This window comes from Cannabis sativa, chromosome 9, assembly GCF_029168945.1.
Source record: "Cannabis sativa cultivar Pink pepper isolate KNU-18-1 chromosome 9, ASM2916894v1, whole genome shotgun sequence".
NCBI lineage: Eukaryota > Viridiplantae > Streptophyta > Magnoliopsida > Rosales > Cannabaceae > Cannabis > Cannabis sativa.
Genome location: NC_083609.1, coordinates 54,378,661 through 54,392,292, shown reverse-complemented (window position 1 = coordinate 54,392,292; position 13,632 = coordinate 54,378,661). Strand labels below are relative to the sequence as shown.

At 30.3% G+C, this 13,632-nt stretch overlaps 1 protein-coding gene and 1 long non-coding RNA gene across 2 annotated transcripts; both read left to right on the top strand.

Moving 5' to 3' along the window:
• The first annotated feature begins 1,475 nt into the window (after nt 1-1,475).
• LOC133031008 (uncharacterized) lies at nt 1,476-13,125 on the top strand. The gene is made up of 2 exons (XR_009684551.1): nt 1,476-1,670; nt 12,827-13,125. It is a non-coding gene; the product is annotated as an uncharacterized LOC133031008 (long non-coding RNA).
• Nucleotides 4,688-9,567, top strand: LOC115721827 (uncharacterized). The gene is made up of 3 exons (XM_030650907.2): nt 4,688-5,256; nt 5,667-9,097; nt 9,181-9,567. Exons 1-3 carry the CDS (start codon nt 5,235-5,237, stop codon nt 9,316-9,318), a joined length of 3,591 nt encoding a protein of 1,196 aa, XP_030506767.2. The 5' UTR covers nt 4,688-5,234; the 3' UTR covers nt 9,319-9,567.
• Nucleotides 13,126-13,632: the final 507 nt, after the last annotated feature.

Below are 13,632 nucleotides of genomic sequence, written 5' to 3'. Positions count from 1 at the left end.
TTGCACTGTTAACAATAATAAGAAGAAAAAAAATCCACACAACATTTTTAACTAAAGATCAATAAATGGTTAAAAGTGAAACCTTAAAAGAGTGAGAAAAGTACTAGTCAAATATTTTTCAATAAAAATTTAATAAAGACAATCTTATTATTCAACCTTGTTAACCCTCACTAAAGATAAATCCACAAAGCATAAGTACAAAAAAATCAAAAATTTCTCAAAACAGAACACAGATAAGGATATTCATCTTCACTGTGATAAAAAAACTAACGTTTTATCTATATTTATTCATATATAGTTCTATAATTTTGTAATAACAATTATATTATATATATATTTATATGTAAAATGTTTAAACGAAGTGTTAATGTCAACTTCTTATTATAATTTTTTAGTTAATTTTTGTGTTTGAAAACATATATGGTGGTGTTCGTTATAATTACAACATTATTATGATAATTTTTTAAAAAATAATAGTTTATAGTGCCGAAAATAGATTTAAAGTTTTTTGAACACGCATGATAAATTAAATAATCAACAACTATGTTTTCGATACTGTATTCTATTATGAATTTTAAAAAAGTTTATAGAGAATATTTTAACTATATAATAATACTATAATAAAAAAAATTATTTCAGCATATCATTTTGGGCTTAAAATTTGATTAAGAATTATAATAACACTGTTTAATATATATAGCATATGTACGTAGTTATGTTATTAGCTACATCTTATGATAATATTTGTTCTTTAATTATCCAGCTAGGTTGATCAGCCTAGCTGGATAATTAAAGGATGTCGTTTAGTGCAACTACACTTGTTATAAATAAAAAAGTTTAGCTTAATTAGGATTTTTACCTACTTAAATTTTGACGTATATTAAATTATATTTCTAAACTTTTAACACCGTTAAAATTCCACCTTAAACTATTGACATGATTAAATTTAAAGACTTTGGTCCAGTTTTAATAATGAAAGTCTAACATGGATGAAAGTTCAGACAACATGATTTGGTATATGTAAACATATTTTTCAGGAAAAAGCAGCTTAATAATTTTATTCTCTAAGATGAGGAACATAATTTAATAGACATTAAAGTCTAGGGATAAACAATCATTGAATTGGTAAAATTGTATGAAAATGGACAAAAATTCTTAAATCTAATAATCTCAATAGTTTAAAAAAAAATTTAATTGCCAAAAAAATTTAAAAAACATAGTTTAGTAAATAACAAAATTTAGGAGAGAAGAAAACTCAAAAGTTTATTAGCAAGAGTATCTCTCTTTCTCACCAATTCATATGCATCAACACCTTCATCTACCCCATATCCTGACCAGGTTCACATTTTTATGCTCACTATGAAGCTAGCCACATGTACACCCTTTTTTATTTTGAAAAAGAAAAAATTAACCATATATATTTTCTCAAGTATAAATAGAGGATGATCAGTTTGTAAGTTGTAAGAATCAAATAATAAAATAAGATATATGAGAAGTTGGGAGGGGTGTCTCCTGGAGTTCCTCTGAAGACTTCAATCAAGGTTTAATTTAATTTAATTATTATTATTAATAATTAATAGCCTTCTTATTGAAGTGTTTGGGGGAGCTCTTGGTGCCACTTCACCCTCTCCATCGAATTTTCTCTTACTATAATTATCATGAGACATGAGGTAATTATTTCCATTATTATTATTTTATGTAATGTAGTTTCAAAACTATTTCTAATTCTATTAGCATGAAAACTTCTAACCTTTAATTCTTTCATTATATACTTGTATATGTTTTTGTTGAATATAATAGCAAACTTTTAATGCTTACACAAATGCTCGTACATATTAGAACAAAGCTTTGTGGTAAATTTTTATTTTTAAAAAATAATTCACCCAAAATTTTGTATTGTAAATACTACATTATTATTTTTTTTTAAATGTATATACAAGTTACTATATATTTATGATTTTATAAATAACAATTACGTTATGTTAAATTAATGGATTGATTGCATTTATAGGCCAATAATCACATTGTACTGTTTTTTTCTGTATGTTTTTTTATTTTTTTTTATTTTTAAAAGGAGTGCAGCATGTGTTAATAATCGATTAGTTTGTAAAATAATTACACACTATTTTTTTTTTGAATAAATTAAGAAATTTATTAATTAATAAAACTCATTCAAACGCACTTCAAAATGAATAATCTACACCATTAATTATGTAATAATAATTATAATAACAATACTATAGCGTGTTTATGTTCATATGGTTCTATATTTAATTTATTTTTCTCTTGTACCTTCGATCACATTCACATTACAATGTTCCTTTTTTTTTTTCCTTAATAAACATAGGTATTCCTTCTTCTAGTTTCTTCATCTAATTTATTCTTCTAGTACTCGTGCCTTTATGTTGAATTAATGTTGTCACAGGAAAATTGACAATATACAAAAATATGTGAGTATTTGAGTGAAACAAGAACACTCAATGAAAATTTAGCGAGCACTTAACAAGTACTCAAATTGTAGTGATTCAGCAAAAAATTACTTTTCTTAGTCCATTGTTTAGAATATTGTGATTAATTTTAGTTATATGGTGAATTATCTCTTTATAAATATGTAAGTAATAATTGTATATTAATATATTTTTAAATCTTAGAATGTGCTTTAGCCCTCTCTCAATAACTTTGAGTCTACCTATGCTCTTAGGTTAGAATGCGTTATTACACAAATGGCTATGTGAGAACCTGTAGTAGTTGTTACACATTATGAGTATTCTACAATGAAATCTCTTCTTTCTTTGGAGCCAAGACGAAGCGTGCCCATTTTTCTAATTGAGCATTTTTATAAGGCACTATTAATGATGTTTAGTACTATCTAAATGGAGTGTCTTGTGATTAGTTAGAGCATCTCCAGTGAGAGTTGTCCATTAGACTAATCTTGCCAAATATGTAATATGGTTTAATTTTCAAGAGTAATTTTATGTGAAGCATTGTTCAAAATAAATAATGATCACATGTTATTTTATTTTATTTTTTTACTAGGGAACTAAGCCGCGCTTCGCGTGGTGTTGTTCAACTTTTGTAATCTTCTTATATTTTCTTTTTGTACTTATTGAGTTATATATAATCTAAAATATAATATTTTTATGTATGCGTATTATAAATAAAATAATAGTATTAAAATTAGAAACGTAATTTGCTATTTTAAAAATATATAGAAAGATAGTGATATTATTTGTGACAAATACTAAAAATAGTGAAATTAACATATAAATTACTTCTAGTGAAAATTACATAAAATATGAGATTTCATAAAAAAGTTAGAAAAATATGGCATTTATAGGTTTGCCACTCTTCTATGGCATTTTTTTCACATTTAAGATTTTTTATGGTATTTGATATGCCATATTTTTATGAGGAAATTACACTCTATACCCTTTTTATATTGTCCTCTTTTATTTTTACCTTCTTTTTTAAAGTCTATCATTTTTACCTCTTTTTTTAAACACTATACCAATTTTACCCATGTCACTTCAAGATACTCTCCATGTGACTCTCTTATGTCAGGGTATTTTGGGTACAATACACATAAAAAGAGGTATGTTTCAAATAAATATAAAAGTAGAGGTAAATTTGATTAATTGATTAATAAAAGTGGTATTTTTCAACTTACCCCTATTTTTATAAACTTATTATCCAAACCCATATTTTATGTTTTTGTTTCTAGCTTAATTAGTTTTATTTTTTTAATTTATTTTACATTTATATTTTAAGGTTTTTTTCTATTTGGAAAATTTACACCAAATACTACATTTTTTAAAAAAAAATTACATTTTTAATTTGACAAGAACATTTTACTTTTATACTTTTCTTAATTTTTTTTTCTTTTTTACTGTTTTTTTACATATTGAAGCTTCAAATTTTTTTTTTGTCTTTTTTTATATATTTTTTGGTCAATTTTGGCTCTCTTTTTTCTTTTCAATTTTTAAGTCAGTTGCTACTTTTTTTTTTCTTTCTTTCTCTTATCTCTCTCTATTTTTTTTTTTCTAATTTCTCTTTTTGTCTCTCTTTTTTTTTTTAATTTTTTTCTCAAACTATTTTTTTTTCTCTTAATATATATAATAAGTGTACATTTTTATATTTCATTTTTTTACAAAAATTAAACTTGTTTTTTTATTTAAACTACTATTTGTTTTTTTTTTTTTGTTAAAAACTAATTATTCCAAAAACAGCAGAAAAAAAAACCAGTTTCATCAACATCATCCTGAAAAAAAAAAAATATAAAAAATCATAATCTAAAAAGAATCCAAACTTTAAAAACTAGTTTCATCAACATTGAAAGAAACTAATAATTTCATTTAAAGAATAAAAAAAATAGTTTCATCAACAAGATAATGAAAAAATTACAATCTAAAAACAATACTAACTTTAAAAACCAGTTTCATCAATATTAAAAGAAATGAATTATTTCATTAAAAGAGGCAAAAAAAAAAATAGTTTCATCAATAACATAATAAAAAAAAATACACAATGCCTAATAACTAAACTTTTACAAACGATACTAAATTTAAAAACCAGTTTCGAACATATAAATTTTATATCAATACCTAATAATCAAACTTCTAACTTCATTCTTTATTTTGGCATTTAATTTTTTGTTTGCTTGCTCAAAAATTAGAGTTAATTTAAGGGATAATTGCGGCAAAAGTCCCCAAAAACTTGAGGTTGATGCCGATTAGTCCTCAACCTCAAAAATTGGCGGTGAAAATACCCAAGGTGGACAAAGTTGTTTGTCCGTTCATACTCAGTCCGTTAGTGAGACTAACGGGACACGTGGACGCACCAGATTTAATCTCCCTTTTTTTTATTTTCCCCTAAAATATAAAAGTATTAATTAAAAAAAATAAATAAAACCTAAAAAAAGAAATAAAACAAATTAATATAACAGATTAATTAAACTAATTAATTCAAAACCTGAAAACATTTCAAAAAAAAAAACAAACTTCATTACAGAAGTAAAAACCAAACACTGAAGAACACGAAATCGAGGCCCTCTGTCCACACCCAAACCCTAACCACGAATTTGAAACTAAATCCCTCAAAATCGAAGGCGAACACTGTGTATCCATTAAAATGCAGTCGATTTTTTGAATATTGACCCCATTCGAAGAGCATTCCTAAGCTAAATCCCTAAAGGTTGAAGATAAAGCAAAGGAGGTCCCCAAAAAACCAGTCGTATAATGGAGGACGACGATGGTGAAGGTACAATCCCATTTTTCATTTCCTTGCTTATTCATAGTTTATTATGTAATTTTAGTGAAGAAAAATTGTTTACAGTAAATAATTTGTCTATGGTTTTACTGAGAAATGGTTTGTAACTTTTACTGTGTAATTTTTTTTCCATTTCCCATTCACTGTATGGAAAAAGTGTGTAGATGATGGCAGTTTGATATTTATATAGGGTTGAGTATAATGTGTTAGGTGTACACATTTAATTGATCTATATTGTTTTTGTTGGGACATGATAAAGTTGGTATTAAACTATTTTTCAATGTTGTGTGGGGTATAGGCTTTGACTAGTGAGCATGTGAGCATGTGAGCATCTTTGCACATAGTTTTAGGCTCTGTGTCATCAACTTTATTGTAAATTGGCCTTGGTTTGTTGCTGGCAGGTTTGTATTTTAGTGTGAACATGCACCATGGGGGTTCTTGGTGCACTAGAAATGGGTTGAAACACTATGTGGGTGGCACTACAACCGAGTTTGATAAGTGCCATACAGATTTCTTCAACATGATGGAACTTGAAGGGATGCTTTTGCAAGTACAGTGGTGTCATGGTTCCCCTCTGTATTTCTGGTTTAAGCCTAAAGACAAAGAACTACATGATGGATTTGAGCTTAAGACTGACAAGGATTTGTTGGCTATGTTTGAGGACATGAGACAACAGAGATATAGGAAGGTGGATGTTTATGCTGATTTATCTGGAACTTTTGGAGGCAACAATGGTGAATTAGCAATTGTGCCTGTTGATGCAAATGTCAGTGTTGAGAATACACCACCTGCTGGAAGTAAGCTGAAAAGATGCATAATAGAGGAGCTACCAGATGATGCAAATGTCATTGTTGATGCTCGGGTAAAAGTCTTGGAACCGGATGACTATGTTATGTCCAAAGCAGCAATGAGGGATGTTGAAGAGGAATTGGCAGAGAATTTACAGGATTCCAGTGGTGATTCTGATGATAGGGTTGATGAGTTTGTTGTGTACATGCCAGATATTGACATGCCAGAGTTTGACATGGAAGATGGTGTTGGAGGAAGTGATGAAGACACTGATTCTAGTGTCCAAATTATTGAGACAGTGGTGGATATTGAGTCTGAGAATGAGGGCCCAACAGAGGAAGCCCATTTACACCCCAATACCCAAACACATGCCCAAAATATATTTGAAACACCATCCAAACCAGAAAAAGCCCAAACCAGTAAAAGAACACCAAAAACCAGATCCCAAACACAAGGCAAAACTGGCCATTTAAATCCCTGCACATCACCCAATAGAAGGTCCCAATTAACATCCAAAACACCACTACCAACCAAGAAAAAAAGTTGCCAGACTGAGCTGTTCCAATCACCCAAAAGTAGGTCAAACACTCCATCCAAAACACCACCCCTAACCAGGAAAAACAAAGGGCAGTCAGACCTCAACAAACCACCCAAAAACAGAGCTCAAACAACATCTAGAACTAGGAAAGGAGAGGGTTGTTCGAGAACACCACAAACCAGATCCCAAAGAGCTTCTACAACACCTCAAAACAGTGACACATTAGCCCAAACACCACCCTGTACCAGATCCAGTAATGTATCTCAAACACCACCCCAAACCAGATCCAAAAGTGTATCTCGAACACCAGCTCAAACTAGACAGAGAGTAAGAGAAACACCATCCAAAACACCAACCCAAACCAGAAAAAGACCAAGAGAAACACCAACCAAAACACCAACCCAAAGCAGAAAAAGAGGAGGAGAAACACAAACCAAAACACCAACCCAAACCAGAAAGAGACCAAGACAAACACCATCCAAAACACCAACCAAGAAGAAAACAAACCAATCAGTGGAAGAGGAAGATTTTTTGGAAGAGGAATATGCTCCAGATACCCAAGATCCTGAATTAGCAGAAGAAGGAGCAGCTGACCCTAGCCAATGGTGGGGGTCAGTCAATGATCTATGCAGTCAAGCTTACCAAGATGATGATGATGGTGGGGGATATGAAGAGGATGATGATTTGGTCAGCTTGGTCAGTGATGAAGAAGATGGACCAGTGCTTAAAAAGAAACACATTGAGTTTGATCCACACTTCAAGCCTGAGAACATCAAGTTTGAGTTGGGAATGGAATTCCCTACTGTTGAGCACTTGAGGGAAGCATTGAAGGAGCATTTCATCAGCATTGACAGGCAGTACAAGTATATTCACAATGACAGGTTAAGAATTAGAATTGTATGCCAAGGAGAAGGCTGCAAATGGTTAATGTATGCTCGAAGGATGAGAGATGATTGCACTACAATGCGAATCAACAAATTTGAGGAAGAACATAACTGTGGAATTTTATGGGAGAACAGGCTGGTAGATGCTAATTGGATTGCAAAAGAGTTCTTGGAGAAGTTCAGAGCAAATCCAGCCATGTCTTTTGGTGATTTCAAGAAAGCAAATCCTGAGGGTAAGTACTCCAAACTTTCCTCCTGGACTTTTTATCGAGCTAAGAACAAAGCAATGGCCAAGATACATGGAACCGTTAAAGATCAATATGCTATTCTGCATGATTATTGTGCTATATTAGTGAAACTGAATCCTGGTAGCACAGCTTTCATCAGAACAAGCTTAGTGGATGATGTAAGGTATTTCGAGAGGGTTTACATATGCCTTGCAGCATGTAAAGCTGGTTTCAAGTTCTGTAGGCCCATCATCGGGTTAGATGGTTGCTTTTTGAAAGGGTATTGCAGGGGTATGTTGCTTGTAGCCATTGGTATAGATGCAAACAACAGCATGTTTCCTCTTGCATATGCTGTTGTTGAGAAGGAAAACACTGATAGTTGGACTTGGTTTGTGCAACTACTGAAAGAGGACCTGGATGTACAAGACACAAAATTGTTCACATTCATTTCAGACAGGCAGAAGGGACTGGAAAGGGCTGTAGCAGAAACTTATGAAGGTTCTGAAATACGTTTTTGTGTTAGGCATCTTTATGCCAACTTCAAGAAGGAGTTCCCTGGATTGTTGTTGAAGCAACAATTATGGGCTTGTGCTAGAGCTACAACAGTGGAAGAATTTAAAAGGAGAATGGATGAACTGAAGGAGACTAATGCAGCAGCTTTTGAATGGTTGTCCAAAAAGTCACCATCTGAATGGACCAAGTCCCACTTTAGGACTTTCAGTAAGTGTGATATGTTGCTAAATAATCTCTGTGAGAGTTTCAACTCAGCCATACTAGATGGAAGAGACAAGGCAATCATAACTCTGTTAGAGTATGTAAGATACTGGCTGATGGATAGAATGAGAAAGCAAAGAGAAAGTGTTAGTAAGTGGACAAAACCAATTGGGAAGAGAATCTTTGATATCCTGCAGAAGAATAGGAAGTTAGCAATGAAATGTCAGTGTACAAAATCTGTTGGAGGCTTGTTCCAAGTGACAGTGTCTACTGGCCAGGTGGAAGCAACAAATTTGGAGACCAAAACATGCTCTTGCAGAACTTATGACCTCACAGGTATTCCCTGTGGTCATGCATTAGCTTGCATATGGTATTCCAATCTCAGTGAGTATGATTTTCTTGCTGAATGTTACAAGAAAGAAGCCTTCTTAGCAACTTATGAAGGGTCAATTGCACCTATGCCTGGTCCTGAACATTGGCCTAATAAAGGCCTGAATCCAATCCTTCCACCAGCAGAAACTGTTCTACCTGGCAGGCCTAAGAAATCAAGGAGAAGAGAAGTAGATGAACCTCCACCTGGTGCAACTAAAATGAGGAGATTCGGGCAGTCTAACAACTGTTCTAATTGCAAAAAACCAGGCCATACAAAGACCACTTGCAAACAACCAGTACAGGAGAAGGTATATTATTTCATTAATGTCAATTAACTTTGTATTGATTTTTCCATGGTATACATATAACCTAACATTTATCATGGTATCAGGAACCTCCTCAGAAGAAAAAGATGGGTCGTCCTCCCAAGAAGAATCCAGATCCTCAAACTGTTAAGAGGAACATGAGGAGAACCAAGCAGCAACAAAGGGAATCAAGAAACACTCAACCACCATCATCTGCAAATTAGTTGCTGCACTACTCAACTTTTGTATTGTATTTTGGATTATGTCATAGTAATTAAGGCCATATTTTGTGAACACCTTAGATGGCATATTATTAGTAGTGCTTTGTGCTTTGATGACAGACTTAAAACATTGCCTTTGTGCATTTTTAATGGTATCTGTAGAATGTAATATTGTATGATCTTTTTGATCACATTGCCTACTGCTTTGTGCTTTGATCAGTAAATTAGAACATTGCCTTGTGCTTTTTTAAAGGGTATTGTCTTAATACTTCAATATTTTGTTGTAAGAAGTTCTTCATTACAGGTTTATATACTGTTTTTGTGATATTGCATTACCCAAAATCAAATTACAGGTTTTGCTTCAAATGACATAGTTCTAATTATACCAAAACTACAATTTCAGTAATGCATTGCCATAGTGTCTGAAAAATACATTCCATTAACAACTTTTGTTGTACACACACCAAAACCAGTACCACATACTTGACAAAAATACATTCAATTAACAATGGTAATACAAGTGCCATGTCCATTACATAATACCATTACATATTGTACCAAAACCAGTACCAGTACCACATATTGTACCAAAAATACATTCCATTAACAATGGCAATACAAGTGCCATGCCCATTACATAATACCATTACATAAAATTGAAAATTGCCATTACATAGAGATTAACACTACTTCACCAGATAACTTACAAAAACAAATACACAAGTAATCATCAGAATTTTTTTCCAATTTCTCAGTACCCATATGTGCCCACAATCACAACCATGAACCTTCCCCAAATCTTGATTTGCTTGCAAATGTTCATTTGCTTCATACAACATCAATTGATCTTCAAGTTTGCTTATCTTTCTCAAAAGTCCTGGAATTATTTCTCTGCACCTTCCACAAGATTCAACATCCATCCATTCAAAGAACTTACATCCTCCATCAGCCTGAAAAAATAATGACAAATAACTACTGAGTGAACACAAGTGAAGACAGTTGAATTCAAGTGTATTACATATATTTGTACTTAATCTGGCTAAACATTTTATTTGCTATATAAGCAACCCAACATTCTGCAAAGTTCAGTTGCTCATTTTTAACTAATTTAATATATTTTGAAAGTAAATGTAAAATATAGATGTCGTGGGATCAAGTAAAAGATCCATTATTCACAAAACACTAAATTTTCACAACAAAATACATATTATGTCTAACTTGATCAACTACAAGATAGTGTTGCTCTAAAGTTGAACAAAATAATATCGAAAGTTCAAAAATAAGCTGCTGCACACATAAGGTTCTAAGTTCAATTTATATGATGTAGGGATAATTCAAAAATTAAATCCTTACACTTGAAAATCTGCACCTCCTGAAACGACGACCTGGGTTTGCCTCTGTGTTCGATGTTCTTGAAATCCACGGGATACCACAGTAGCAATTTTGAGGTTCCCTTTCATGGTTTGAACCACCAGCTACTCTCAACCTTCTATTATTGACACCAGAACTGCTGTACGAACCTTCCCCATCCATTCTTCTCAACCTTCGTCCAAGCTTCGTTGTTGTTAAGCTTCGTCCATCGTCGTCGTTCTTAAACCTTCGACCTAGGGATTTAGGGATTTAGGTTTCATTTAGGGCTTCGTGTTCTTCAGTGTTTGGTTTTTACTTCTGTAATGAAGTTTGTTTTTTTTTAAATGTTTTCAGGTTTTGATTAATTAATCTGTTATATTAATTTGTTTTATTTCTTTTTTTAGGTTTTATTTATTTTTTTTAATTAATACTTTTATATTTTAGGGGAAAATAAAAAAAAAAGGGGGATTAAATCTGGTGCGTCCACGTGTCCCGTTAGTCTCACTAACGGACTGAGTATGAACGGACAAACAACTTTGTCCACCTTGGGTATTTTCACCGCCAATTTTTGAGGTTGAGGACTAATCGGCATCAACCTCAAGTTTTTGGGGACTTTTGCCGCAATTATCCCTTAATTTAAACATACAATATGCAGCAAATATAACAAAGAGAATCATAAATTAAAATCAAAGAGAAAAAAAAGAAACAAAAAAAAATTAAAGAGACAAAAATGCAATAAAAACCATAAAAAAAAATAACAAAAAAAAAAAAAAAACCGTGGAATGTGAGAAACCAGTTAGTAAAACAACCAAAATAAAAACAAATAAATAAAAACCAGTTTCTTGAAATAAATTAATAAAAAATTGAATAAAACTCAATTATGAACAACAATAAGAAAAAAATTAGTTATAAAAACTAGTTACTTAAAAAAATCAGTTATGATAATAATAAAATAATATATGTGTGTCAGAAACTGATTAATTAAAATAAAATAAAAATTGTTGTTCAAATATCATACAATAATAAAACTGGTTTTATACAAACTAAAAAATATACAATAATATCATAAAAATGGAGCAACCCCATTACAGAACAGTTAAAACCTGTGAAACCAGTTTTGACATGTGAAACCAGTTTTGACGCTATAAAAAATCATAACAAAATACAAATGTTAATAATAAAGTTAATTGAAACCAGTTTCATCAGACAATCAAATAAAAAAAAAAAACACACACACAAATACAAAAAAAAAAAAAACTAATCACAAATATAATCAAAACAACACATAATGCATACCAATAATTTAATAGCAAAATATCAGTATAAGTTTCGAACCTAGAAACAAAATAATAAAAAAGTAACTTGAAAAAAAATTCTAATAACATAATGAAACTATTTTTTATTCTTTTAATGAAATTATTAGTTTCTTTCAATGTTGATGAAACTGATTTTTAAAGTTTATATTATTTTTAGATTATAATTTTTTATATTGTTTTTTTTTTCAGGATGATGTTGATGAAACTGGTTTTTTTTTTCTGCTGCTTTTAATAAAATAATTAGTTTTTAACAAAAAAAATAAAGAAAAAAAATAGTAGTTTAAATAAAAAAACAAGTTTAATTTCTGCAAAAAAAATAATATCTATAGTTGAGATCATATGTTTTATTTATTTTAGTGTTTTATTTTTTAAAAAAATAAAAAATAAATAAAAAGAAACACAATAAGGCACTAATGATGTTTAGTACTATCTAAATGGAGTGTCTTGTGATTAGTTAGAGCATCTCCAGTGAGAGTTGTCCATTAGACTAATCTTGTCAAATATGTAATATGGTCTAATTTTCAAGAGTAATTTTATGTGAAGCGTTGTTCAAAATAAATAATGATCACATGTTATTTTATTTTATTTTTTTAACTAGGGAACTAAGCCGCGCTTCGCGCGGTGTTGTTCAATTTTTGTAATCTTCTTATATTTTCTTTTTATACTTATTGAGTTATATATAATCTAAAATATAATATTTTTATGGATGCGTATTATAAATAAAATAATAGTATTAAAATTAGAAACGTAATTTGCTATTTTAAAAATATATAGAAAGATAGTGATATTATTTGTGACAAATACTAAAAATAGTGAAATTAACATATAAATTACTTCTATGTTAGCATCTTGGCTTCAACAATGTGGAGGTCGAATCAGATTGTCAACGTGTTATTCATATCCTGCAGAAGAGAAACTTATTCTTGGCTGAGTTTGGCCTAATTTTTAAAGATATTTTTGCTATTTGTAACCGTGTTAATATTTCTAAGTTTCTTTTTTGTAATCGTTCTGCGAACTTTTTAGCTAACAATTTTTTGAACTTGCATTGTCTTTGGATATGGCAAGAGTGTGGTGGCCGGGTTTACTGGGTGTTCTTTGATAATTGGTGTTGAAATCCCCTTATATTTTAATTTTATACCCTTAATCTCTGATCTTTTTTTAGTAGAAAAACCCTCTTAACTTCACTATTTTTTTTTTGCAAATTTGAGTCGCAAGTGAAATCTTACCACTGTGTACACTTGTGTATATATGACATATTTTTATTGACTTTGAAGTTTTACTGTCACGTGTACACAGGTGTACAATCCCAGTTATCATTTGATAGTAAAATTTAATTAGCATCTTAAATTGGTAAATAAAAAGAAATTAAGGGGGTTAAGTGTATAAAAATTAAAATATAAAAGGTAATTTATAAATAAATATAATAAAAAAATTGTTATTCCAAATAATTATTGCAAAATTATTAACTAAAAATGAAAAATCATAAAAATAACTTATCAACTTAAATTAATTTATATAAATAAATTTAATTTAGAAGTAATTGTTACAAAAATTACTACTAAATAACTAATGAAAAGTTAAAATTTTAAAATAACTTTTCAAATTTATGTATATAATATATAAATAAAATAAGGGACTAATCTTTAAAAAA

What these genes read in the sequence shown, in the direction of transcription:
- LOC115721827 (XM_030650907.2), top strand. Translation starts at nt 5,235, where the DNA reads ATGGAGGACGACGATGGTGAAG. An exon ending in GGAGGACGACGATGGTGAAG is followed by an intron (nt 5,257 to 5,666) that starts GTACAATCCCAT and finishes TGTTGCTGGCAG; the next exon opens with GTTTGTATTTTAGTGTGAAC. An exon ending in AACAACCAGTACAGGAGAAG is followed by an intron (nt 9,098 to 9,180) that starts GTATATTATTTC and finishes TCATGGTATCAG; the next exon opens with GAACCTCCTCAGAAGAAAAA.